The 23,378-nt window shown below is 34.9% G+C and overlaps 2 protein-coding genes across 3 annotated transcripts; both read left to right on the top strand.

The window, feature by feature from the left end:
- The first annotated feature begins 72 nt into the window (after positions 1–72).
- Positions 73–7,660, top strand: polr2l (RNA polymerase II, I and III subunit L). 2 transcript variants are annotated; one of them, NM_001159825.3, is made up of 3 exons: positions 73–146; positions 441–552; positions 7,314–7,660. In NM_001159825.3, the coding sequence occupies exons 2-3, from the start codon at positions 458–460 to the stop codon at positions 7,420–7,422; spliced, it is 204 nt and encodes a 67-aa protein (NP_001153297.1). In that variant the 5' UTR covers positions 73–146; positions 441–457; the 3' UTR covers positions 7,423–7,660. The 2 variants fall into 2 exon arrangements, with proteins under 2 accessions (NP_001153297.1, XP_087115528.1); XM_087259402.1 differs by having other exon boundaries at positions 85–275; positions 7,314–7,607.
- A 1,325-nt stretch (positions 7,661–8,985) lies between these two features.
- On the top strand, positions 8,986–16,930 carry sdhaf2 (succinate dehydrogenase complex assembly factor 2). The gene is given in 4 exon segments (NM_001082864.1): positions 8,986–9,106; positions 10,618–10,829; positions 14,441–14,550; positions 16,567–16,930. Coding segments are annotated over 4 exon segments (477 nt in total). The 5' UTR covers positions 8,986–9,079; the 3' UTR covers positions 16,695–16,930.
- The last annotated feature ends 6,448 nt before the right edge of the window (positions 16,931–23,378 follow it).

Genomic DNA, 23,378 nt, shown 5'->3' with positions numbered 1-23,378 from the left:
AAAGTTTTCGTATGTTGCTCATTTCGCTTCACGGAACGTTTCCTATAACCTTGTTTTCACCCGAGCGTGTTAGAAAGACGCAACACGGAAGTCTATCTGTTATAAGCCGCGCAAGAGGAACGTGTGTAGCGTGCGAGATTGTTTTGGTAATGTTTTCTAATTTGCTCGCTTCTTTAGTCAAAATGAGAGGGTGTAATATTTGGGGTTTAGTTTTGAGTTCGCATATAAGGAAATAATCTCGAGCTGAACCGCACTGTCACGTATTCAGTGTTACTGTATGTTGCTGTAGACTGCTTCAGTGTTACATTCTTGTGTACATTTATAGCTCAACATCTATTAAGTTACTGAGTTTTGTGTTACTTGTATTCGTTATTACGCAGTCTGAATTGCACAAACTTGTGTGTTATTAAATAAACCTCTACATTTTTTTTTCAATTCAGGCAACTCGTCCTTCATCATGATCATCCCTGTTCGCTGCTTCACTTGTGGGAAAATTGTTGGGAACAAATGGGAGGCGTATTTGGGTCTCCTTCAAGCGGAGTATACAGAAGGGTACGTTTATGAAACTAAAATGTGTCCTAAATTCGTTTGTTTATTTATTTATTTATTTGTTTGTTTGGCTAAGGAGTAAAGCACTCCTTACTAGTCCTCTTTACTAACTTTAGTCAAAATATTGTGTTTGGGGTGCTCATGCGGACCGGTTGACTGGCAGCACGAATTTTGCCAGATTAATATGATTAATGTTATTATACAGATTACTATTATTATTAACAAAATAAAGCCAGCATTGGCCTTACATACAAGCATCAAACCAAACTGAATTTAAACAGATTTATTAAAAACCTGAAAAACGACTCTAAGTTAAAGATTAATTGTGATTAGCCACATCCAAAATAAAAGTTTGTTTTGACATAAGCAATACTTGTGCATTATATATATTTATATAATTATTGTGTATGTGAAATACACTCATGCATAAAGGTATAGATTTTGCATAGATATTTAAAATTTATTATTTGCATCATATATATTTTATATGTAAATATAAATAATTATTTCCTTAAATGTATGCATCTTTATGTTTATATGTCCATAATAAGCATACACAATACACACACGTATTATGTAAAAAAAAAAAAAACATTTTTTTATGCGATTAATCACGATTAATTTTCCCCCAGCACTATGTGAAATACATCTTATAATTGAAAAACACCTGCAGCTAAAACAAACATTTTTAAGGAAATCTTTTATACATCAGCTATGACTATATTGAACAAATGACCATGAAGTAGTTTATATGTTGTTCTGTGACACTGTGAATCTGTTTGTGGTTTTAGAAACAGGGTTGTGTGTTGGTAATCCATGGTGTAGGAAGCCATATGATGTTTAGTAACATTTTGTGAGGCCAAATATGAATTTCCACATGTGTGGACAATAAAGACTGCTCATCTTTCTAATTAGAATTCTAATCTTTGGTCATACAGGCACATAGAAAAGCACCTTGTTATTTAAGTAATTCCCACAGCACTAAATTTCATTTAAAAAAAAAGTGCTGCTAGTTAATTATTATGGCTCAGATCATTATTTTGTCTGATTTTTTTCTTTTGTGGCAAGTTGCCATGTTATAAGTAAGATAATGTACTTACAATTGGCTATGCAAAAAAGCCATTCAGTCTTATAGGGCCATGAAACCTCCTTGTTTCAGAGGGTGTTTTCACACCTCTACTTTGGAAAAAGTCAGGAAAGTGGGCGTGTCCAGCTCTGTTTAGGAGGGAGTGTCGGAGGAGCAAATTAAAGAGGGTTCTGTAAAAATTTGCATAAAAATGGGAGTGTCATTTTGGGCACGTGCTGATTTTCAGAGTCAAAACACACACACACACACACACACAGGGGAGAAAGACTGACTGTGTTTACGTGGACATCAGTAATCAAATTATTTGACAAATTATTAAATGGTGGACATTAACTGCAGTTTGGCTCTTTTATTCAGGGAATATCTTCATGCCCCTCGTGACAAACGAGGTATTTGATTTGAGGAACTGCTCTAAGCTTGTATCTTTCATGCAATGTTTGATACGGCACAGCAAATGAGGGAAAAAAAACCTCTGAATTTCTCAATAACTTAGATGCACTCGGCAGGTAGGGTCAGAAAGTCGTGTGTGTTACTCCTGTCACAAAATGCAGTGAAAATCCTACACGATGGTAAGTTTGATTGTGGTGCTAACATGTTCACACTCCGTGTAACAGTTAGTTCGATACAAACTAACTTTGCCATCTGAAAAAGCAAAGGGCACTGTTCGCTCCCTTATCAAATCTGTAGAGACAGGACAAACAACACCAACTAGAGCCGCGTCTTTATTAAGAGGAGACGAGCGGCAAATCCGGATCTCACCATTTCCAGATGAGAAAAGTTCTCGGGTAAAAAAAAAAAAAAGTTCCTTAGACATGCATTGTTGTCGCATGCACTGTAATCCACACGTGGTCCAGCTGTGCGCTCATACAGAGAAAATGAAAACAAAACCTTCACTGCAGCAAATTATAAAAGCAACCCTTCACGCTTGTTTTGCCAACATAATGTGGCGTCTCTGCTGTCTGAACACTGTAACATTAATGAATGTTAGTGAAGTTGCACAATAGAGTGCGCTGATTGGTTTGAACCGAATCTTACTCGTGCATTAATGCAGCACACTTATAGACGTAATAAGACACTCCCAGGTACAGACGTCCAGTCTACACGCTGGAATACACGCTAAGATCTCATGGCCGTGACGCAGCTTAAAAAAATTGTTACAAACCGGAAGTACGAATTAGCTAGAAATAACGCAAAAACAACCAATTTTCACTTTTTAGTGAGATATATGTGTCTTAATAGTGTTTTTAGCAGTGTGGGACACTTATATGACTGTCAACAGCTCAAAAAATGTGTTTTGGTGTTTTGTGACCCTTTAAAAAATAGATTTTGTTTTTCATGAACAACTGGCTAGATGCATATTATCCTTTAAACCTTGTGCTGCAGGAGATGTTTTCATCTGCTTTGGGTGATTTTAAAGCTTAATTACGCCCCAACTTTCTCTGTTTCAGCAAATTGAATTATTTTTGGAGACAAATCTTATTTTGACACGCATTTTGGGAAAATGCTTTGAAAAGTTTTAAGACGTTTAACAATTACACTCTGGGCAAATTGACTACCCTTTCATTATGTTGCTGGCTGTTTTTACCCAATTTACTTCCATTGTAATGACATTTTTATGATTGCAAATTCATGACACCATATAATCATGCATTCTTGATTGTTGGAGGTTTTCCCTATTGGGAAGAGATAATTTTTGCCGATGATCATCAGTTGGCAGCATTAACCCTTTAGATAGGCTTGTGCAACAGAAGTTTCTGGCTTTTATATGGAATTCTGTGGAGAAAAACAACTAATTATAAAAGTGCATGCATAAATACACTTACTATGTTAACTATGCTCTGAGAGCTGATCAGCTGGTTTTGATTTTCTCCGATATATCAAGATAAGTGTGCAAAGGTCTCTCTCTTACACACACCATATACTCCATATAAAAACCAGGAACTAAGAATGTTTGCTCTGCAACCTGTTGATCAATTGTAAAAATTGATTCCTGCATCCTAACAGGGAAACCAGCTATATTTAAGAGTGCATGATTATATGGTTTCATGGCTTTGCAATCAAAAAATGTCATTATAATGAAAGTCGATGGGGAAAAAACAGCCTCAAACATAACGAAAGTGTAGTCAATTTGCCCAGAGTGTAATTGTTGAATTTTTGAAAATTTTCACAGCATTTTCCCAAAATATGAGAAAATAAGATTGTCCCCAAAAATCTTAACATTTTCTGAAACGGAGAAAGTTGTGGCCAAATTTAGGGTGTACTCACATTAGGTACTGTACAGTTGCCTTGAACCATGCCGAAGCGCGATTGTCCCATCGTACTGCACTCACATTGCATTTTTTAGCTACCGAACCTGAGCATGCATGCGTCATCGATGATGTGACTGTTCAGTTTAACAGAAAAAAGCTCAGCACTGGGGAGATTGCTTTAGTTATATCGTTTGAGTGTCACGCAGTCCAACATTTCCACGAGAAGATCAGCCACTTTTGACGCTCATAAACAACCATAAAGTCCTCGTGCTGCAGGAATTAGGAGGTTTGCTTAAGGTGCAGCTGTAGTGCAGTGAGGGGTTTGCCTTCATTGAAAAGTAGGAATGATTAATAAATCCATATAAAACAATCCCGTAAAAGTCACATCTTGACTTCAGTTTCGGGCTCAGACGCGCTTTACTCACACTACAAGCGTACCGCACCAAAGCCCAAGTGAACCACGTTCTGGCACACCTCTTTCAAGCCAGCCAACTGCACCCGATTCAGAGCACTCGCACTTCTCGAACGATCTGGGAAACGGGCCTGGGCACGGTTCGGATAGCATAGTGTGATTACACCCTTACACATACATGCACACTATACTCCATATATAAGCAAGAAACTCATTTTTTTTTCTGCAACTGATGATCAACAGTAAAAGTTAATAATTGTTCCACTTCCCAACAGGTAAAACCAGCAATAATCAATAATGCATGATTATATGCGATTGTGGCTTTGCAATCAAAAAATGTGATTACAATGAAGGTATTATGCCCCAAGTCTAGGGGAAACAAAAAGGGCATAATAAACGAAGAAAAAACAAATGTGTTGGGGTAGTGGATTTCCCAAACAAAACAAAACTTAAAGCAAAAGATTCCCTTCAGTCGACAACCAAACTCACACACTTTGTTGAGAGTATATATATGAATTGATTTATTATAGAAAAAGGTGGTTAATATAAATGAGCATTTCTTCAGGTTGACCACAGGCAAAAATAACAAACAAAAGAATCTATAAAGTAAATCCACTAAATTACCTATTACTATTTAAAGAAAAATACAAGAATCTTACCTGACTCCCTAACATAAAGTCAAAAGTAATCAAATAAATAGGCAGGTCACCCCTACAAGCTCAAACTCTCAAAAATATTTTAACATATGATGGTCATCAATACAATGTTGGTTGTTGGTCGTCGGCCGGAGGGGTGAGGGAAACCCTGGAGCTCCACTCCAAACACCGAAAGCACAGAAATGAGCTCTCCGATCCCTGCCGGAAGCTCCCTTATATACAGGCTTTTGAGACCAGCAGCCACTCAGAACAGGGAATCACGCTGGTATGGGAGCATATGAGACAACAGAAAAACAACAAGTAGGCGGGACAAAAGAAAGAGTACAATCTGCAATAATAAATAAATAAACTTCAGTCGTAACAAAGGTCAATGGGACAAAAACAACCCCGAACATAACTAAAGTGTAGTCGGGTTGAGTGTTTTTTTTTTTCTTTTTCTTTTTTTAAACGTTCAAAGTATTTCCTTGAAATATGTGTCAAAATAAGATGTCACCAAATATTATTCTATTTGCTGAAACAGAGGAAGCTGTGGCCAAGGCTCAAAATCACCCCAAAGTGGATGAAAACACCCCCAATATGGGGTTTTTGTGCATTCCCTCTGTTCATCAGGGGCCTGTTTCAGAAAGCAGGTTAAGTGAAAACTCAGAGTAGTTTAACCCTGAAATGAGACAAACTCTGGGTTTTCTGTTTCAAAATGGCAGGTTTGTTAAACTCGAGAAAGCAGGGTAAGTCAAGCCTGTTTCTAAAAGAGAGTTAACTTTAACTCAGAGTCAGTTACCGTGGTAACTTACTCTGTGAATCTAACCTGGTCCGGAGCAGGTTTTATTCTCTAAACTCTGAGTTTCTGTCGGTCTCCTCCCCTTTTTTAAAGATGAAGCGGCATTTCTCGCATTAGTCTTACATTTCCACACACCTATTTTAGAGCTCATTTTGGAGATGTGCATAAAAACGATTGATGGAAACGTCATGATTCACATAACTTTTGAAAATACGCATAATATAACAAGTGCATAACTGAGTGGGTTAAACTTTTATTTGATAAGATGCACATAAACTACGAAGTGCACTTAAATTACAGTATGTACATTAAAAAATGGTTTGTTAGAGATGATGATAAAAATGTGTGTGAAAAAACAAACCAGCAGACTGAGCACACTGCAGAACATCTTAAATGGTGTTTTAGTCAATCTAAAATGCATTTACTGTTTCAGTATTAGTTTATATTATTAATTACCTCCGAGCGTCTGGAGCGTGTCAAGATCTCCGCGTCTGGCTTCAAACGCCCCCACGTGTTCATTGTGTGTCAATTGTCTTCTGAGGCTCAGGTACATTAATTAAATAAAAAATCATTGATGCAGCTTCTTCTACCGCAGTGATTCTGTTTTTACTGTTGATATTTGGCGCAAGTTAATCAGGAAGTGACGATTGTGTTCTCTTCGACTCTTTGGATAAAAACGCTGCTTTATTTTTAGGCGTTATTCCAGTTTTGCACAAATTTATGTAATAGCCTATATTTTGATGAAAACACAGCTATTGCCTACATTTTTGCACACACAGAACAAAGTCACGTACGAGGCTTGTCCTTTTTTTCATAAATAATTAGCTTAACCTTTGACAGGCACTGTTACTAGATTAATGGGATTATTATTCTGTTTAAATTATTTTATTACTGCTTACCTTCTTAATGTTATATCAACCTCTATCACTTGATCAATAAAAAGGCAGACATATAACAAGTGCGCTGTTAAATCTATTAAAACTGATAAAAGTGTATAAAAGTTTAGAAAAAAGTATAAACGTCACACATTACATTACTTATTTTATTATACTTAAAATGTTTAAATACTTAAAATTAAGAATTACTCATTAACTTGAGCAGCTGTTTTCCCACGCTGTTTCTGTTTCACTGATGGTTGCTTCATTTTAAATATATACACTCATATTTGCTATAACTTTGCATGAGCACATCAAGTTCAGCTGGAGAAAGAAATGCTGATCTCTTTTTTTAAGATGTTGCCATGGTCACTCGTAATATCTGCGCTCCATTGATAATGTCTCACGGTGCGCGCGCTTTACTCTGAGTTGGTCTACTCAAAGTTGATTGACCCAACTCAGATCAGCTGTTCTGAAACCGAAAACTCAGAGTTTTTAATCTCTCGGTAAATCAACTCAGAGTTCAAGTTTAAACTCCGAGTTGTTTGAACCTCCTTACTGAAACAGGCCCCAGTTTGAACGCTGAAAAATTTATTGGAAAACGTTGATTAATAAGAGAGAGTAAAAAGCGTCCTGGTGTGTGCAAGCCTTTACTCTTCATGTGATGGCATTAGCATTGCTCTAAATCTTACTTTTTTTGTTCACAGTGACGCTCTTGATGCTCTGGGTTTGAAGAGATACTGCTGCCGCCGAATGCTTCTGTCCCATGTGGATCTAATTGAGAAGTTGTTGAATTATGCTCCGCTGGAGAAATGAGGAGCGTCCTCGCCATTTGAAGATGAAAATCCCGCTCAGCCTCTCCTCATATTTTCAAAGACTTGATCCTGTTCAAAGATACAGACATGAGTTCTGACATGGATATTAGACCAAATCTGAAGAAACACACTTGTGATGTTGAATTTTTGTTTATTAGGGTTTTGTTAAATAAAGATTGAAATGTATCTTCTGCTTGTTTTTTTTTCACCTGTCAAATGTCTCATAAACAGAGAATAACTCTTTGTCTGAATGAGTGATTCATTGAAGTTCAAAACAACTGAATCATTTAGAAACACTGACTCTCTTTGTTCAAAGAGCACATTTTTAATTGAATTATAAACATTAGATGTAAAACTAACCAAACAACTACCTAAGATATAACAACACACACAGAAGTTTAAACCTAAAGCGTACTATTAAAGCTTATGAATTATGAACATTCATAAAAATGAATAAACAACAGATAATTACTGTGCTATTATTATAAAGCTATTGTATTATAATAATCATTTAAAGCAAAAATGGATCTATTAAATACCGAAGTGTGGTTGATAACACATTTGAACAATAAATCCATATTTATTTTGTACTTGAGAGATGTCAACAAGTAAACGAGTGATTCATTAAGTCGGTCGTTCAGATAGTTTGTTCAATACTACTGAATCATTTAGAAACACTTTATTTAAAAAGCACATTTTTAATTGAAACAAAGTTAAAATTAACCAAACAGCTACCTAAAATATGTTTGTTAAAGCCCTAGACTAGTCTCACACACATACACAAAATAAGTTTAAACCTAATTAGTAATAATACTAAAGCTTAAAAAATACATTCATAATAACAAGTAATTACTGTTCTATAATTATTAATCTATAGTGCTATAATTACAATTTAAAGCAAAATGGATCAGTTAAACATCATATTGTAGTTATAATGACATATTTGAACATTAAATTCATATTTATTTTGTACTTAAGTAATGTCAACAAGTAAACGTTACTTACAGAAACAGACCAAAGCAGAAACTAATTAAATCAGTAATAAAACAGATGAAATTTCTATATAATTTTGATGAAACAAATTTCACCCCATTAATATTTTTGTAACCAGTGTCATTTCTATTTGGAATACATTTCATTTAAGTTACATTACATATACATTAATACAATTTAAACTGTAAGGAATTAATGCATTACTTTTAGGCTTTGGAATATAATTTTAGTTATTAAGATATTAAACAGATTTTGAGCTTAATTTTGTTTTAGCAAACGCGAAATAAATGGAAATTCGACGGATAATCAGTAACTGTTGCTTTAAAAATTAATGAGTGTGCTTCCGTTTTATAAGTGCTCACAGAAATACATTCCCACGGAAACAAATGTCGACGTTTAGTCATTTCATCTTTGTTAAACTTACACGTGCCAGTCTGGAAGAAAAAAAAACATCAAAGGTTAAAACACACGACATTAAAATATATTTAAAGCAACATTCAAATAACCTTCAAATAAGAAGATGATATTGACCTTACCAACATGGCTGCGCTTCCGGCTCTCGTTGCGAAACAGTTGCATAAACTCTCCTTCAAAATGAAAAGGCAATAGACAGGGAAACACCTGATTATTAAAGCCTTAAAGCAGGGAAGAAACGACACGATAACATGTTTTCAGCAAATATCGCTAGAAAGGTAACGTTATGTTTTTGTGCTTTGTGTTCATTTTGTGGCGACAGAATTTTAAAGATGTTATTTGACCTCACGTGTCTGAATATAGAGAGATCATCGTCATTCTGCATAAGGGTATTACCTTTAAAGCTATTTAAAGCAACTATTAAAATGTATAAAACATATATACATTTAAATATATTAAAATGGAAATTATAAACCTAAAACTACAGGTTGTATTAATGGTGTATCAGATCAACATCAGATTAAAATTTTTGTTGTCTCCTCTTCTTATAAGGTTTTATTGTAAAAATAATGTTGTTTTATATATATATATACACGCTTTTGTAATAGCTTGTGACAAAACACTATGAAAGTGGCAAACTCCTTCCCCCTCCTCAAGTTACTGCATTCATAATTGTCAAAAACATTGTTAATAATCAAAATGTTTTATACATAACATTTAAAACAAGAACTGAAAATATAAAGTAACATTTGTAAACATGTTAAGTTGTTTACATAGTGAATTATAGAATTAAATAAAAATGCATTCACTTTATTGTAAATTACATGAATAGGAAATTATATGAATAGTAAATTATATGAATAGGTAAAATCTGATTAAAAAACAGAAACAGATTAAAATAAGCTAAATAAAAAAATATGAAATTATAATAATAGTATTAAAAAGCTTATACACCACTTAAATTAAATGCGTTGCAGCAAATACATAAGTTTATGATTTCCAAAAATAATATCCATGTTTACGTAAGTATTAACAAGTGAAAATAATTTTTTCCTATATTTTGATTCAGTATTATTTAAAATATATAAGGATTTTGTATATAAGGGATTGGGTTTTATGATAAAACACAATTATTATGCCATCATTAATTCATTTTTTTTCCCGGCTTAGTCCCTTTATTAATCTGGGGTCGCCACAGCGGAATGAACCACCTACTTATCCAGCATATGTTTCAGGCAGAGGATGCCCTTCTAGCTGCAACCCATCACTGTAAAACATCCATACACACACACACACTACAGACAATTTAGCTTACCCAATTAACCTATAGTGCATGTCTTTGGACTTGTGAGGGAAACCGGAGCACCCAGAGGAAACCCACGCCAATACGGGGAGAACATGCAAACTCCACACAGAAACACCAACTGATCTAGCTGAGGCTCGAACCAGCAATCTTCTTGCTGTGAGGTGATCGTGCTTCCCACTGCGCAACCGTGCTGCCCTAACTATGCCATTATTAATAAGTTATAGTTGATTAGAAAAACTAATTATAAAAAAAACACAATTTTCTTGCCCTGAAAATAATCACAGAAGGTGATTATGGTGCTAAAAACAAACAAGTGTTTCATTCATAATGCTGTGTAAAATAGTATACACACTGAGAGTTCAAAAGGATGGTTTCTTTTATGCTTATGTCAGATGAATCCTACATTTATTGGTGTTTATTATTGTTTATGTTGACAGGAGCAAACAGATTTTCATGGTTGTCTAATATGTGTTGTATTCTCAGGTTGTTTGTTCTGTGTGTCGGGCATCTCTGCGTCCCACTGTGTGTCCAGTGGTTTATCGAGGTTACCGTGGCGATGCTCCAGAACCGACCATCCTTGAGATCCCGTTGCCGCCTTGGCAGGAGAGAGCAGGAGAAGCTCTGGACATCAAGAGGAAGAGACTGCTGTACGAGAGCCGCAAGAGAGGCATGCTGGAGAACTGCATCCTGCTCAGGTCAGGCTGACACAACACACCACAACACAGCCTCGATTACACCTGCAGTTAAAGTGAATGAACTTTAAAAATAAAAGAGAAAGCTCACAAATATTAATGTCATTAAATTGTCAATTCTGTCATTAAAGGGACAATTCACTAAAAAATAAATTAATTCTGTCATTAACGGGATAATTAACACAAAAATGAATGAACATCGTCTTTAAAGGGATAGTTCACTCAAAAATAAATGAAAATTCTGTCTGTAAAGGGACAATTTACTCAAAAATTAATAAATTATGTCATTAAAGGGATAATTAACACAAAAATGAATGAACATTCTGTCTTTAAAGGGACAGTTCGCTCAAAAATGTATAAATTCTGTCATTAAAGGGATGGTTCACCTCAAAATGATGGAAAATTATGTAATTAAAGGGATAGTTCACTCAGTAAAGGGATATTTAATTTAAAAATCAATGTAAATTGGCATTAAAGACATCGTTCACTCAAAAATAAATTAATTCTGTCTTTGAATAGATAGTTCACTCGACAAACAAAACAAAATACTGTCATTAAAGGGATAAATCACCCCAAAATGAAGACAAATTCTGTCTTTAAAGGGATAGTTTACTCAAATATGAATAAAAATTCTGTCTGTAAAGGGATAATTTACTCAAAAATGTATAAATTCTGTCAATAAAGGGATAATTAACACAAAAATGAATAAATATTCTGTCTTTAAAGGGACAGTTCGCTCAAAAATTAATAAATTATTTTTTTAAAGGGATGGTTCACCTCAAAATGATGAAAAAATGTGTCATTAAAGGGATAGTTCACTCAGTAAAGGGATATTTAATTTAAAAATTAATGTAAATTGGCAGTAAAGACATCGTCCACTCAAAAATGAATTAATTCTTTCATTGAAGAGATAGTTAACTCGACAAACAAAACAAAATTCTGTCTTTAAAGGGATAAATCACCCCAAAATGAAGACAAATTCTGTCTTTAAAGGGATAGTTCACTCAAAAATTAATAAATTCTGTCAATAAAGGGATAGTTCACCTCAAAATGATGAAAAATATGTCATTAAAGGGATAGTTCACTTAGTAAAGGGATATTTAATTTAAAAATGAATGTAAATTGGCATTAAGATCATTGTTCACTCAAAAATGATTAAATTCTGTCATTAAAGTGATAGTTCACTCGACAAACAAAACAAAATATTGCCATTAAAGTATAGTTCACACAAAAATAAAATAAAAATTCAGTCATTAAAGGGATAGTTCATCCCAAAATGAAGACAAATTGTGTCTTTAAAGAAACAGTTCACTCAAAAATTAACGAACATTTTTTTATCAATGGGATGGTTCACTTAAAAATCAACACTAGTTCTTTCAATAAGGGGATAGTTAATTAAAAGATGAATATAAATTATCATTAAAGGGACAGTTCACTTAAAAATGAATGAACATTCTGCCATTAAAGGGATAGTTCACCCAAAATGAGGACAACTCCTGTCATTAAATGGATAGTTCTCAAAAATAAATAAAAATTCTGTCTTTAAAGGGATGGTTCAACCAAAATGATGGTAAATTATGTAAATAAAGGGATAGTTCACTCAGTAAAGGGATATTTTATTTAGAAATTAATGTAAATTGGCTTTAAAAACATTGTTCCCTCAAAAATGAATAAATTCTGTCTTTGAAGGGATAGTTCACTCGACAAACAAAACAAAATACTGTCATTAAAGGGATAAATCACCCCAAAATGAAGACAAATTCTGTCTTTAAAGGGATAGTTTACTCAAAAATGAATAAAGATTCTGTCATTAAAGGGATGGTTCACCCCAAAATTTAAATTCTGTCATTAAAGTATAGTTCACACAAAAATAAATAAAAATTCAGTCATTAAAGGGATAGTTAACAAAAAAAATGTATATTATACTGTCCTTAAAGGGATAGTTCACCCAAAATGAAGAAAAATACTGTCATAAAAAGTATAGTTCACTCACAAATGTAAAGTATGTTATTAGAGGGATAGTTCACAAAAAATTATGCCATTAAAGGGACAGTTCCTTCAATAATAAATAATATTCTGTCTTTAAAGGGATAGTTCACTCAGTAAAGGGATATTTAATTTAAAAACTAATGTAAATTGGCAATAAAGTCATAATTCACTCAAAATGAATTAATTCTGTCATTGAAGAGATAGTTCACTCGACAAACAAAACAAAATTCTGTCTTTAAAGTATAGTTCACACAAAAATAAAATGAAAATTCAGTCATTAAAGGGATAGTTAACTAAAAATGTATATTATACTGTCATTAAAGGGATAGTTCACTCAAAAATTAATACATTCTTTCATTAAAGGGATAGTTCATCCCAAAATGAAGCCAAATTGTGTCTTTAAAGAAACAGTTCACTCAAAAATTAACGAACATTTTTTCATCAATGGGATGGTTCACTTAAAAATCAACACTAGTTCTTTCAATAAGGGGATAGTTAATTAAAAGATGAATATAAATTATCATTAAAGGGACAGTTCACTTAAAAATGAATGAACATTCTGCCATTAAAGGGATAGTTCACCCAAAATGAGGACAACTCCTGTCATTAAATGGATAGTTCTCAAAAATAAATAAAAATTCTGTCTTTAAAGGGATGGTTCAACCAAAATGATGGAAAATTATGTAAATAAAGGGATAGTTCACTCAGTAAAGGGATATTTTATTTAGAAATTAATGTAAATTGGCTTTAAAAACATTGTTCCCTCAAAAATGAATAAATTCTGTCTTTGAAGGGATAGTTCACTCGACAAACAAAACAAAATACTGTCATTAAAGGGATAAATCACCCCAAAATGAAGACAAATTCTGTCTTTAAAGGGATAGTTCACTCAAAAATAAATTAACATTCTGTCATTAAAGGGATGGTTTACCCCAAAATTTAAATTCTGTCATTAAAGTAATTTAAGGGATAGTTAACGAAAAAATGTATATTATACTGTCATTAAAGGGATAGTTCACCCAAAATGAAGAAAAATACTGTCATAAAAAGTATAGTTCACTCACAAATGTAAAGTATGTTATTAGAGGGATAGTTCACAAAAAATTATGCCATTAAAGGGACAGTTCCTTCAAAAATAAATAAAATTCTGTCTTTAAAGGGATGGTTCACCCAAAATGAAGGAAAATTCTGTCATTAAAGGGATAGTTCACTCAGTAAAGGGATATTTAATAAAAATTTAATGTAAATTGGCATTTAAGGGATGGTTCACTAATAAATTAATCAAAGTTCTGTCATTAAAGGGATAGTTCTCTCAAAAATAAGTGAAAATTCTGTCATTAAAGGAATAGTTCACTCAAGATGATTGAAAGTCCTGTCATTTAAGGGATAGCTTTGTTAGTGTTACTAAATCTGTAACACTAAAATTCAAATAAAAACATAAAAATAAACTCATAATAAAAAATAATAACAATTTTGACAGAACTTCATCAATACTAAAATATCCACAGTAATTCCTCAAATCTTCAAGTACTAAATTAAATACAAATTAAACTGACGTGTTAAACTCCAAATCAAAGTACAGTACTCTGACTGGGACTTTTTTCTTCTTTTATTTGTGCAATCAGCCTTTTTGCAAAGCAGTACCTGAACACAATGAGTGAATCTCAGCTGAAGCAGTACGACAGACTCATCAATGAACCCAGCAATGACTGGGACATCTATTACTGGGCAACTGGTATGTATTAAGACAGCACACAAATAAATGGACACAATGAATGTACTGAGTCATTTTATCAATTGAAAGCACCCCCAAGCACTGCTCTGTCAAATACATAAGTCCAGACAACAAATGTTTTTTATATTATTTTAAAGGAGCACTACACATTTGTTTTGATTTAGGCTCATTTAACAAGTCCCCTAGAGTAAAAACTGTTGAGTTTTATCAGCCGGTCTCCAGGTTTGGAAGAAACAGTTTTTAGCTTAGCTTAGCATAAATCATTGAATCGATTTAGACCATTAGCTTCTCACTCAAAGAGTTTTGATCATTTTAATATTTCTAGCTTGACTTTTCTGTTCTATGACCAACAGAAAATTAAAAGCTGATATTTTCTAGGCTGATTAAGCTAGGAACATGCACTCACCGGCCACTTTATTAGGTACACCTGTGCAACTGCTTGTTAACGCAAATTTCTAATCAGCCAATCACATAGCAGCAACTCAATGCATTTAGGCATGTAGTGATGGTCAAGACGATCTGCTGCAGTTCAAACTGAGCATCAGAATGGGGAGGAAAGATGATTTAAGCGACTTTAAACGTGGCATGGTTGTTGGTGCCAGACGGGCTGGTCTGAGTATTTCAGTAACTGCTGATCTACTGGGATTTTCATGCACAACCATCTCTAGTGTTTACAGAGAATGGTCTGAAAAAGAGAAAATATTTAGTGAGCAGCAGTTCTGTGGGTGCAAATGTCTTGTTGACGTCAGAGGAGAATGGCCAAACTGGTTCCAGCTGATAGAAAGGCAGCAGTAACTCAAAGCACTCATTACAACAGAGGTATTCAACCTTAAGGCAGATGGGCTACAGCAGCAGAAGACCACACCAGATGCCACTCCTGTCGGCTAAGAACAGGAAACTGAGGCTAAAATTCGCACAGGCTCACCAAAATTGTACAACAGAAGATTAAAAGAACATTGCCTGCTCTGGTGCGTCTAGATTTCAGCTTAGACATTCGGATGTTAGGGTCAGAATTTGGCATCAGCAACATGAAAACATGGATCCATCCTGCCTCATATCTACAGTTCAGGCTGCTTGTGGTGTAATAGTCTGGGGGATATTTTCTTGGCACACTTTGGGTCCATTAGTACCAATTGAGCATTGTGTCAACACCACAGACTACATGAGTATTGTTGCTGACCATCTCCATCCCTTATTGACCACAGTGTACCCATCTTCTGATGGCTAATTCCAGCAGGATAACACGCCATGTCATAAGGCTCAAATCATCTCAGACTGGTTTATTGAACATGAAATTAAGTTCACTGTACTCAAATGGCCTCCACAGTCACCGGAACTAAATCCAATAGAGCATCTTTGGGATGTGGTGGAATAAAAGATTTGCATCCTGGATGTGTAGCTGACAAATCAGGAGCAACTACATGATGATATCATGTCAGTATGAACCAAAATCTCTGAGGAATATTTTCAGTACTTGCTGAATCTATGCCACAAAAGATTAAGGCAGTTCTAAAGACAAAAAGGGGTCCAATCCAGTACTAGTATGGTGTAGTAGCCAGTGAGTGTACTTTCAAATACTCTCAAGCTTTAAATAGAAAATTATTGAAAGTATTTTTTTGAACGTTTTGAGTGAGAAGCTAATGGTCTAATCCGATTCAATAATTTATGCTAAGCTAAGCTAAAAGTGCTCCCGCCAGACCCGAAGCCCGGCTGGATTAAAAGATTAAAAAATGATAAAACTCGAGTGTTTAACTCTAAGGGTATTGTAAAAATAAAGCACATTTCCTCCAAAAATTGAAGTGTTCCTTTCATTTTAACAGTTTTTCAGGTTTTAACTTAATATTTTTAGTCCGTTTGTAAGTTAACTTTAAAAGACTTGAAAATTTCAGTTAATTGAACAACAAAATGTAGGCAGCGAGATTTTTTTTACAGTGTGCACTGAGTAAGACTATATCGTGCATACATGTAGTAAATGGGTTTTAATAAGTTTTTTGACCTGTGTATTTGTCTCGCCAGACACTCAGCCGACCCCCGAGGTTTACCAGGGCGAGGTGATGGACATGCTGAAAGAGTTCACCAAAAACAGAGACATGGAGCAGCGTCTGGACGCCCCGAACCTGGAGTATCTGGACAAGAGCAGTTAAAACTCACACCAATGCAAGAGACTATATAATAAACACAACTAAGCAGCAGCACACACTCAGAAGATTTAAAGAGAACAGACACGAGTCCTATTTTATAGTCAATTTAAGTTTCAATTCAAATTTGGCAGTGACTATTATACTGGATGCTTGCAGGTACATCTTAATTAAATATGATACACTCATATACTGTACAGCTGATACTTTAATTGATGATAATAAAATTATATTTGAAGGGATCGTTCACTTAAAGATGAAAATTTACTCACTGTTTGTTCTCCATCGAGAGATTGCAAACCTTTGAGGGTTTTTTCATCCTAAACACTTTTCGATTACAAATTTCTTAGTTTTTTTTTTTTACATTGTTTTACTATGTGTAAGAGACAGTATCATTTCTGCAAAGTAATACAAATTGTAAGTTCTCGGCACATCAGGTCTGAATGCCTGCGGGAAATACAGTATCATGTCTCCAAAGTAATAATGCTTAGTGTAAGTTCCAGTCTTTTTTTGTCTAACAAATGGCCGGGTGATACTTTCAGGCAGGGGCGGACTGGCCATAGGGAGCACCGAAGGTCTATCTAGCCTGCCACTGTGATTCTGACCTGCCGTCTACACCCCCTCTAATCTTTTCATAAACATTGCGCATCACGCTCATCCAACCCCCCCACCCCCCCCCCTCAACCGCGACCCCCCCCATCTCTTCATTTTGGCTTGACCTTCAATAACTTTTCCTGGTTGAAAATGCTGTCCCAGTCCGCCCCTGCTTTCAGGCAAGACCCGGAAACCTGTAATGACAGTTTCTGTTTCCACTAAAAAGCACTTCCCACTGAATTGTGTATTTAACTGAGTGCTTTGCTGCAGTAGTTCAAATTTTTGGATGAACGACACAGAGATGGAGAGTTCTCATTAAAGGATCCTGCTTTGAAGATACGCGAAAAAATCTCTTGAGGTGTGTCCCAAATCGCATACTTATGCACTATTCTACACCGTTTTGTAAAATAAATAGTGTAAGTAGTGCATTCACACTGAAAACTCTAAAAGTAATTTGTGCTCTTCAAATAACCCAAATGATTCAACCATTAAAATGAAGACTGTAATGTTGGACACTTGACGCACTCAACGAATAACTACTTACATTGTCATCTGGGTATTTAAAGTGCACTTACTATTTTAGGAGTTTTGAGTGTCAATGCACTACTTACACTGTTTATACTACAAAATGGTGTAAAAAAAAGTGCGATTTGGGACGCACTTGTATATGCTGTTGAGTGTGTAAGTGCATAAGTACATAGTATGCCATTTGGGGCGCAGCTCTGGTTTATCTCTTCTTCAATGCATAACAGTTTCACAAAGAAAACTCTTTTAAAATGGGCATCCATTCACTTCCATAGCAAGAAAAACAAATACTATAGAAGTCACTGGTAACCACTTTTTTTCACTAACATTTTAAAAAACTTTTTGTATTCAACATAAAAACCCAAACTGGTTTGGAAAAAGCGTGACAGATTTTTTTAGTGAATTGTCCCTTTAAATGTATGCTATTTTTTTTAATTATGCATACAATTGACTATTTATCCCCTTTTATTAATTTATTTTACCCCTATTTATTTATCGGTAAAGGCAAGTTAATAAATACATGCATATATTTATATAATTTGGATGTTAAATAAGGACAGCAATACAGCGATTGTGGTGTAAAAAAACCAATCAATAACTAATCAATACCTGCATGTAAAATTGATAATTGTATATATTGCATTACATGAATAAATGACCTTCAACAATATATTCACATAGAAAACAGTTCTTTTAGAGATACATATTGACATTTCATATAAAGAATATTTTCAAGTGCGCATTTCTAACATGGAACAAATTAGTCACATTCATCTATTAAGATATTTTATAATAGTTTTTTTTCCCACAGGCAACAGAAGAGAATTTTTTTTATTTTCTGAAGTAGCTCAGATCACAATAAAATTAGGATGAATTCAAGGCTCAAGCATGTGCTCAAGCATTAATAGCTTAATAGCGCTCAACAGAATAGACTGATTACACACACACATATATATATATATACAGTATACACATATAGACAGACAGACAGACAGACAGACAGACAGACAGATAGATAGATAGATAGATAGATAGATAGATAGATAGATAGATAGATAGATAGATAGATAGATAGATAGATAGATAGATAGATAGATAGATAGATAGATAGATAGATAGATAGAGCAAGATGACCCGAGCCCTGAAAAATTTTAATCTGATTTAAAGTATACACTAGAAATCTGAAAGACACTTCAGACAAGAATGCTGTTCAGTTGGTCTATGTGAATATAATTGCATTTCTGGGGTTCAAGGCAAGCTACGTTTATTTATATAGCACATTCCATACACAGTAATTCAGAATGCTTTACATAACAATAATAAAAGAAACATAATTATTATTATAAAAAATAGAAAAGATGAACATACTTAAAATAGGCAGCACGGTGGCTCAGTGGTTAGCACTGTCACCTCACTGCAAGAAGGTTGCTGGTTCGAGCCTCAGCTGGGCCAGTTGGCATTTCTGTGTGGAGTTTGCATGTTCTCCCCATCTTGGCGTGGGTTTCCTCCAGCTGCTCCACTTTCCCCCACAGTCCAAAGACATGCGGTACAGGTGAATTGAATAGGCTTAATTAGCCGTAGTGTATGAGTGTAGTGTATGAGAGTGTATGGGTGATTTCCAAGACTAGGTTGCAGCTGGAAGAGGCTAACACAATTTTCATTAATAAAATGCCAAATCAAAGAGTTTTCAACCTAGATTTAAAAACTGAGATGGAAACAGATCTAATACAGAGGGGCTGAGCATTCCATAACCTAAGACCAGCTGCAAAGGCACAGTCACCTCTGCATTTCAGCCCCGAGTTAGGGATACATAACAATCTCTGGTTAGATAACTGAAGAGACCGATCAGGCTGATGCTCAGTCAACATGTCTGACAGATAAGAAGATGCCGGGTCCTTTAGGGATTTAAAAACAAGATTCGATAGTGCACACACTGTAAAAAGTGGAAACAAATTAATTTGACTTGTTACAATTAAATGAAATAAGTTTGATAAACTTAACATATAATAGTTTTCAGTAATAAATTAAGTTAGTTATTTTAGGTGTAACAGGTTTTTAGTTATCACTATCAATAATGACCGATACTTGTATTTGCCACAAAACATAAATGTATTATTTTTATATTACATGGGAAGGGAATTATTTGTACTGTAATAAAAGTATTTTAACTATTATTATTATATTAACTATATTACATGGAAATGATTTGTACTGTACAGTATGTTCTGTTCCATTCTTGTTTTCTTAAATAAATTACTAAAACTTGTTACACCCAAAAGGACTAACTTAAGTTATTACTGAAAACTGTCATAAGTTAAGTTTGTCAAACTTAATTCATTTAATTGTAACAAGTCGAAGTACTTTGTTGAGGTTTTCACGTTTTACAGTGCAGGCAACCAGTGCAAAGTGTGTAAAATTGGTCATGTTTCTTGGCACCTGTTTTAAAGAGTGTATTATACTTTTCGACTTAAATGAATCAAATAAAACAACATTGGAAAAAAATATTAAATTTAAGGTAAGCGGTTGCAAACAGTTTATATAGGCTGAATTTAAACAAATGAAGTTGAACATGACTAAAGTGCATTTGTCTGTTTAACTCCAGCTTTTAGGAATTGTTTGCAAGCACTCACCTTAAAAAGGTAATTGTAAATCAAATGAATCATTTGCTTCAGTGAATAAATGTAAGAAATAACTATTTTAAACAAATGATGTGCTTTGGAAGCAAACTATGATGTGTGTTGTGAAATACCTCCACCAGAAGGTGGCAGACTTTCCCTTGCTAATGAAAATATAAAGTGACTAGCGCTCTTTCCTCTGTTAAATGGACTAGTCCTTTAACATCATACTCAACTAGCAGTTGTTCGCCGCAGGATCGACTGCCTTTGCATTAAAACCGATCCGACACTGTCCTGAACGCCGAGGTACACAGACGTCAAAGGCCATGAGATTTGATGCCAGCGGAGCTTTTAGTCATGACAGTTTAGGCCTTTGAGCGAGCTTTGTCCCAGATATGTGTCTGTACCTGTGTTCTGTGCGTTTCTGAAAATGACTAAGCACAAGCTCTCTCTATTTCTCTCCCTCGCTGCTAAAAAGCAGATATGTCAGGAGTGTGACTACCAATCTCAGTTTCTGCAGAAAAGGCAGTTTTTAGTGCTGCTAAAATTACCATCGCTCAAAGGGTTGGAGATTTGAAGAGCACCCTATAATCTAAGATCGTATAACAGGGGTTTTGACACCTAAAGTGATAGTTCATCTGGAAATGAAACACTCTGCCATCATTTACTCTCCTTCCACTTCTTCCAAATATATTTGAATGTATTTTGAGATTTTTATTGCAAGTAAACTTCATACAGCTGTTAAATTGGGTGGGTTTGATCTAATAATACAGTTGAAGTCAGAATTATTAGCCCCCCTTTAAATTTTTCTTCTGTTTTAAACATTTTCCAAATAATGTTTAACAGAGGAAAGAAATGTTCACAGTATGTCTGATAATATTTTTTTCTTTTAGAGAAAGTTTGATTTGTTTTATTTCGGCTAAAATAAAAGCAGTTTTAAATTTTTTAAACACCATTTTAAGGACAAAATTATTAGCCCCTTTAAGCTTTATTTTTTCGATAGTCTACAGAACAAATCACTGTTATACAATAACTTGCCTAATTACTCTAACCTGCCTAGTTAACCTAATTAACCTAGTTAAGCCTTTAAATGTCACTTTAATCTGTACAGAAGTGTCTTAAAACATATCTAGTAAAATATTATTTGCTGTCATCATGGCAAAGATAAAATAAATCAGTTATTAGAGATGAGTTATTAAAACTATTATGTTTAGAAATGTGCTGAAAAAATCTCTCCATTAAACAGAAATTGGGGAAAAATAAACAGGGGATCTAATAATTCAGGGGGGGCTAATAATTCTGACTTCAACTGTATTTGTGGTCATTTATATATTCACCGGCCACTTTGTATGGGTTGAACCTGCTTTTGCTTTCAGAACTGCCTTAATCCTTCATGGCACAGATTCAACAAGGTACTGGAAATATTCCTCAGAGAATTGGCGCATATTGACATGATGGCATCACCTAGTTGCAGCAGATTTGTCGGCTGCACATCCATGATGTTAATCTTCTGTTCTATCATATCCCAAAGGTGCTCTATTGGATTGAGATATGGTGACTGTGGAGGCCATTTGAGTATAGTGAACTCATTGTCATGTTCAATAAACCAGTCTGAGATGATTTGAGCTGTATGACCTGGCGCATTATCCTGCTGGAAGTAGCCATCAAAAAATGAGTACACTGTGGTCATTAAGGGATGGAGATGGTCAGCAACAATACTCAGGTAGTCTGTGGTGTTGACACAATGCTCAATTGGTACTAATGGGCTCAAAGTATGCCAAGAAAATATCCCCCACACCATTACACCACCATCACCAGCCTGAACCATTGATACAAGGCAGGATGGATCCATGCTTTCATGTTGTTGACATCAAATTCAGTCCCTATACCGTCCACCTTGAGGTTGGACATGTTGTGCGTTCAAAGATGCTCTTCAGCAGACCTCGGTTGTAACGGGTGGTTATGTGAGTTACTGTTGCCTTTCTATCAGCTGAAACCAGTCTGGCCATTCTCCTCTGACCTCTGGCATCAATAAGACATTTGCACCCACAGAACTGCCACTAACTGGATATTTTCTCTTTTTCTGATCATTCTCTGTAAACCCTAGAGATGGTTGTGAAATTCCAGTTGATCAGCAGTTTCTGAAATACTCAGACCAGCCCGTCTGGCACCAACAATCATGCCATAATCAAGGTCACTTAAATCACTTTTCTTCCCCATTCTGATGCTCACGTTGAACTGCAGCAGATCGTCTCGACCGTGTCTACATGCCTAAATGCATTGAGTTACTGCCATGTGATTGGCTGATTAGAAAATTGCAGTTGCACAGGTGTACCTAATAAAGTGGCCAGTGAGTGTATACACACGTTTAATGATGTCTGGTCTTAGAAAAACTTATTTCATAACAGATTCTGTGAACAAAATAAACCAGCAACATCAATACGCTTAAGTGCGACTATAAAAACACCTGCATATGGTTTGATCGCTGTGAAGAACATCTGAGACTTATGACTTTTAAAGTACACACTCGGGTTCTGTTGTGCGCAGTAGATTTATGTTTCACACACACACACACACACACACACACACACACACACACACACACACACACACACACACACACACACACACACACACACACACACACACACACACAGACAGACAGTGAGAGTGTGATACCTGGCTCACAGGTGAGTTCTGCCTTTATATAGCGCTGAAAGAGCCTGCTGTGTGATCTCTCTGACCTCTGCCATCTGTCTCTGTGGAGAAGAGGAGCTCAGAGTCACACTGAACACATCCACCAGACTGAAAAAAAAGAGAAAGAAAAAAAGGTAAAGAAATATTCAACATGCTCTGGGTGCTGCATTCTAAAGAGCAAAAATAAAAATGAAAAGTACATAATTCAGAGTAAGTGTATTAAATTAATAATAATACTAACAATAATAAAAAAATTAAC

The sequence above is a fragment of the Danio rerio genome, chromosome 7 (genome assembly GCF_052040795.2).
Source record: "Danio rerio strain M-AB ecotype USA chromosome 7, GRCz13ab, whole genome shotgun sequence".
In the NCBI taxonomy this organism is placed as follows: domain Eukaryota; kingdom Metazoa; phylum Chordata; class Actinopteri; order Cypriniformes; family Danionidae; genus Danio; species Danio rerio.
Note: the sequence above shows the minus strand (reverse complement) of the source record. Positions and strands in the feature narration are given on the sequence as shown.